The sequence below is a fragment of the Salvelinus sp. IW2-2015 genome, linkage group LG3 (genome assembly GCF_002910315.2).
Source record: "Salvelinus sp. IW2-2015 linkage group LG3, ASM291031v2, whole genome shotgun sequence".
Taxonomy (NCBI): Eukaryota; Metazoa; Chordata; class Actinopteri; order Salmoniformes; family Salmonidae; genus Salvelinus; species Salvelinus sp. IW2-2015.
Genome location: NC_036840.1, coordinates 10,427,117 through 10,433,024, shown reverse-complemented (window position 1 = coordinate 10,433,024; position 5,908 = coordinate 10,427,117). Strand labels below are relative to the sequence as shown.

Here is a 5,908-nt window from a genome sequence, read left to right as displayed (position 1 = left end):
CCTCTCACACACAGAGACACACGCACATACATACACATACACACACTACAAGGAGCACCGCACACTCTGGAAAATACACTGTGCTCTATGTCCTTCACTATCTCAATCATCCCGAGAGAGAGAGAGAGAGAGAGAGAGAGAGAGAGAGAGAGAGATGCCTTTTTTTTGTGCCAGTCGTTTGCAACGTGAGCTAGCCACTAGTGGATTGTGATTAATAGGCTTAGCTGGCTACAGAATACATGAGATTACGCATCCAATTATCAGAATAAGACATACTGTTTGTCATGTATGACCAGACGTTGCAACTGGCTACTAGGGGCTGGTATTCTGTGCCTTTTGTAATTCATGTTGTACTTTAAAACTGTTTTGATACTATGTCTTTGTGACTAATGCCAAATGTTCTGTACTCTTTTTTTTAAAGGTGACCACTGTCTTGCTTAAAGTTTGTTAAAACTTTTTGAGTTATTTGATTGAACTATCTATCCCTTTGAAACGTCTTATTTGTATGTAATTACTTAAAAGGGATACATATCCTTCCTATATTCTGTCATTCTATCTACTGTATGTTTCTTCTCGCTCTTGTGGATGACTTGTGTAAATACTGGTGTTAAACATGTAGAATAAGAGATAATCAGTTGGAAAGGTGAAATTATATAATATCTCATATTATGTAAATAATAATAATTGACCACTATCAAAAGGCCAAATGTATTTATACATCTAGATTTGATATTTTACTATGAAGTTGGCTTTCTAGCCATTTACAAACATTATTGCTGTTTATTTTCATCCGTTTTTTTCGGGGGGGGGTATTACTGTGTTGATAATTGAGTTCAAATATCGATAATGCTTATTTCTTATGTTTTGATCTTTTTTAACATTATACAGTTTGGACTTTTGAGTAGTCATAAGATTATTATAAACAGCACTGTATATTTGAACAGGAGGACTAAAGATGTTCTCTAAACCTTAACCTCGTCATTTACTATCACAACAGACTCTTGTCGTCGTCTCAGTAAACTTTCCTTTACCCCAATCAAACTCTTTCACAAAAAAAAAAAGTTTAAATCCATGCTTTTATTTATACTATAATACAAGAGCATTGTGGGTACAAGTTTCAGGAGGACCTGTACATTATTGATGAAGAGAAATAAATAAACTAATCAAATCAATTTCACAATCTTGATAGTTAAACTGAGATTGAGTCAGAAATTATACTTGCATATAGCTATACTTGAATTTTACGTTACATATTGATGTACACAACACATATCCGTCATACAGAAGATAAAGTGTATGCTGTGCATAATTGCAGTGAGAGTATGCATGTCTGTCCCGTAGGTATGTTAACATCATTATAATATAACACGTCATTATTATATGACCTATTCGTTTGTCACACACCCAGTGCACTTGACCCGGGTAAGATATGCCCAGTTCCAAACCAACCCCTACCCACTAGACACTAGTGTAGATATGAGATGAATAAATAAGATCTACTTTAAAGGAAACATCCAATCAAAAACTATGATGTGGCAAGTGACACTTTGCTTCTTGAAAGTCCAATATCTTGAAAGCCGCTGACATGCAAACATTTTGATATCAACAATGGACTAATGTAACAAATACCAAAATATTGTTTTTGAGTGTAGTTTTTAAGTGCCTAAGGGGGTAGGTGTCTATTTGGAATACAGCAAGAATCAAGGTTAAGCACATATCCCAMCCACCCCTCCCTCCCTTCCCCTCTGCATGTACAAAGTCAAAAATAGTTTTTTTTGTGCAATAATATATCAAGCTATACAAATATAGGCATAAGAATAATCGGAAGCATTTTTTAAATTCCCTAGACTGATCTCTGGTTGAAAAATAGACATTTAGTTTTCACCTCCCCTTTCCCAACTCTACAGCACCRCATGGGCTCATGTTTTTCAAGCAATAAGGTATGAAATGACCTGAAATGAATCAAAATTAGTTAAAAAGAATACATTCTTGCTTTGGAAGATTAAGGCAAGTCGGACATTAAAAAAATATCCTATATTCAAGCACAGTTAGTATATTATATATACTGTATATATCTATATATATWTTTTYTTTCTTACATAAATCTCTATTTGTTTAGAAAGCAAGCATACCCCGAATCACAGTAGAGTAAACGACAGTGTAGCTGGTCTAAAAGTGTGTGTGTGTGTGTGTGTTGTGTGTGTGTGTGTGTGTGTGTTGTGTGTGTGTGTGTGTGTGTGTGTGTGTGCGCGTGCGTGGTGGCGTGCGGGTTGTGCGTCGCGCTGCGTCTCCTCAGCTCAGGAGTGGTAGCCGTTTGAGCCATGTTACTGCCTCCCCCCATACACCCCTCTCGTCGGTTTGTCCTCCCTCCATCGCCCTCCCTCTTTTCTCCTGTCATCTGCCTCATCCCTTCTTCTCGTGGTTCTGCGCACTTAGGTTCCCCTGGGAACCTGTAACGGAGAACAAGTAAAGAGAGAGGAAAGGTTAGGAACAGTTCCAAGGGGCTGATATTGAAATGACCACCATGCAAGAGGCTTCATAGGCTGTGTGTGTGTGTGTGGTGTGTGTGTGTGTGTGTGGTGTTGTGTGTGTGTGGTGTGTGTGTGTGTGTGTGTGTGTGTGTGTGTGTGTGTGTGTGTGTGTGTGTGTGTGTGTGTGTGGTCTCTTCGAGGTTGGTTTCTTTGCGTTCCAGCAGTCAGGGTTGAGTCTCTTCTGCTCGTCAGCCAGAACCTTGGCCTCCATGGTGTACATCCTCTCTCCTCTCCTCGCATTTTCTCTTCCACTTCTCCTCCCAGGGGATCACATGATCGCTCTGAGGGCAAACACACACACACACACACACAATAATGTATTACATTAACTTGATTGATTAGTCCAGGGAATTTGGGGATTTTTTTGCACAGCACAAAATGCGCACACGCACACACACACCTGTTGTCCTTCCCAGGGTACATCTGGGTGTACTCCAACCTGAACTTCTTTGCGAATAGCATAAATGCATTCATTGGCCGCTTGCACTTCGTGGGCGAAGCCCCGCCGGCTGCTCCCGAGTCCTGCTGGCTCTTAATTAGCTTGTTGCGGTGTGTGTCTTGGTCGGGGCTGACGGCGCCCCCKCCGGACTGGGAGGTCCTACGCTGCCGGGCCATGCTGCTCAGGACGTACACCGCCGACGAGTCCAGGGGAGTGAAGTCATAACTGATGTGAAAAACACAGGAACACAAAGAAGAGTCACACACTGAGATCTGAGAGGCTTTAGCTCAGGGGGACTAACACAGTCTTGAGCCGCGGTTCAAATCCAGCGTGTCACACATGGTTTGTAAAGTACAGAATGGACACTACTACCGCTATTGAACTAATGCGGAGGGGTTTTACCTCCTGAATGTGTCGAACACCAGGGAGTCGTCAGTGTGGACGGCATCTCTGTGTCCAGGAGGCAGACACACGTCTCCCACCATCACCTCATAGCACGGGATCCCATACTGCACCACAGTCAGACTGGGGTAGAACGACGACCAGCCTGCCACAAGAACACACACGTTAGGAAAACACACGTTACACACATACACCTTATACTTTACATACGTTACAYACACATCACCCACACATCACCCGGGCCTCCTACCTTTGTTTCTGACGTAGAACGGGTGGTCCAGCTGACACTCAGCGGACAGAAGACACTCCCCACAGGCACCTGGGTCAAAGGTCAGCTTGAGGACGGACTGGCCGAACGCCCGGCTCTCTGTGTGGGACACCAGCCTCAGGCCCTCACGACCATAGCCCTGAGGACAAGACACAACAGAGTTATTGATGGGGAACTTTACTCACAAGGCGCTCATAGGGAGATAGGAGATGATAGGAGACCATATTAAAGAATTTCAGTTAAACTGTGTTACTCAGGAACACATTAGTCCACTGAGCTAGGCATTATTGTACCTTCAGGGGATGTGATTTTGCCTCTAAATGAGTATGTACTGTACCTTCAGGGGGCGGGTTATACCCTCTGCCTCATCGTCTGAGTCTTCGTCTGACACCAGTTTCTCAGCATCCTGCCACTCCACACTAGAACCCTTATGGAACCGCAGACGAGTGCCTGAGGACACAGGAAGAAATGTATAGAAAATTGATTAATGGTCATTACACAACAAGGTCAGGCGTTCGGTCCCGGAAGTGATCACATAGACAGTCAGTGCCCAGTTTATTAAGTACATTTAGTACCAGGTCGGACCTCCMTTTGCCCCCAGAACGGCCTGAATTATTTGGGCATGGATTCTACAAGCTGTCGGAAAAGCTTGTAGAATCCATGCCCAATTGGTATCAAGGGATCTAATGTGTACCAGGAAAACATTCCCTAMACCAGTACACCACCAGCCTGTACTGTTGACACCAGGCAGGATGTGTCCATGGACTCATGCTGCTTACGCTAAATCGAGCTTGACGCAACAGGCACCGGGATTCGTCGAGCCAGGCGATGTGTTTCCACTCCTCAGTTGTCCAGTATGATCACGTGCCCACTGGAGCCACTTCTTATTTTTAGCTGATAGGAGTGGAACCCGGTGTGGTCGTCTGCTGTAATAGCCTATCCGTGACAAGGATCGAAGAGTTGTGCATTCTGAGATGCCGTTCTGCACACCACTGTTGTACTGCAAATGATTTGTCTGTTTGCGTCTACCTGTTAGCTTGCAAGATTCTTACCATTCTCCTTCGACCTCTCTCATCAACAAGCTGTTTTCGCCATCAGGGCTGCTGCTGACTGGATGTTTTGTGTTTGTCGCACCATTCTCTGTAAACCTTAGACACGGTCGTGCTTGAAAAGCCCAGGAGGGGCGGCCGATTCTGAGATACTAACAGTGACGATCATGCCATGCTCAAAGTTGATATGGTCACTCGTTTTKCTCATTCTAACTGAATGCCTCGATATCTGTCTGCCTGCTTTATATAGCAAGCCACAGCCACGTAGCTAATAAACTGGCCGATAAGTGCATATATATATACAGTATATATAAATAAATATATATATGTATATATATGTACCTTTGAGGAAGCAGTGCCAGGCAGTAGGTGGCCAGGAGTGGCTCCAGCCCATGTCCTCGTCATCAGACACAGAGGAGTGACAGGACACAGCAGACTCACACTCACTACTGACCTGTAGAGAGGAGAGAGACAGAGGGGATTATCACTAAAGAGGATCAGTTAGTTAGCTAGCTAACTTTCCCTTACATTCTCAAACAACTCCATATCTAATTCATGGGGAGAGACGATCGACTTCAATTGTATAATTGACTTAATATTATCGGTAAAAGCAGTGCGTTTGCTGCACTGGTCCAGTGTTGCAACGCGAATCAGCATAATGTTTGTAGCATAACGTGCTCCCGGTTGCGCAGCGGTCTAGAGGCACTGCGACACTACAGTCCCTGGTTTGATTCCAGGCTGAATCACATCCGGCCGTGATTGGGTAGTCCCAGAGGGCGGAGCACAATTGCCCAGCGTCGTCTGTTTGGCTGGGTAGGCCATCATTGCAAATAAGAATTTGTTCTGTAACTGACTTGCCTAGTTCTTAACTGACATGCCTAAATAAAATAAAATCAAAAATAACAGCTCTTACCCTGACTCGCCTGCTGCGGCTCCCTGTGTTGGCCTCTAGGAGGGCAGGCTGCTGGAGGTCAGGGAGCCGGGTGTGGGGGAGCCGTGCGTAGGAATGGAGGTTACTACTGATGCCAAAGAATGTGGACGGAGTTGATCCTGGGTAGTTCGAAATGGACAGTTATGAAGTATTCAAATGGGAGCAGGTGTCGTGTGTGGTGTGTGTGTGTGTGGTGTGTGTGTGTGTGTGTGTGTGTGTGTGTGGTGGTGTGGTGTGTGTGTGTGTGTGTGTGTGTGTGGTGTGGTGTGTGTGTGTGTGTGTGTGTGT

At 44.4% G+C, this 5,908-nt stretch overlaps 1 protein-coding gene across 1 annotated transcript; it reads right to left on the bottom strand.

Annotated features, from left to right (window-relative positions):
- Positions 1-2,403: 2,403 nt before the first annotated feature.
- On the bottom strand, positions 2,404-5,734 carry LOC111956082 (HMG box-containing protein 1-like; the record flags this gene model as incomplete). Its single annotated transcript, XM_023976519.1, has 7 exons — positions 2,404-2,450; positions 2,750-3,195; positions 3,373-3,517; positions 3,623-3,779; positions 3,978-4,090; positions 5,032-5,143; positions 5,603-5,734. Coding segments are annotated over 7 exons (1,152 nt in total), but the record flags the coding sequence as incomplete, so codon positions are not given.
- Positions 5,735-5,908: the final 174 nt, after the last annotated feature.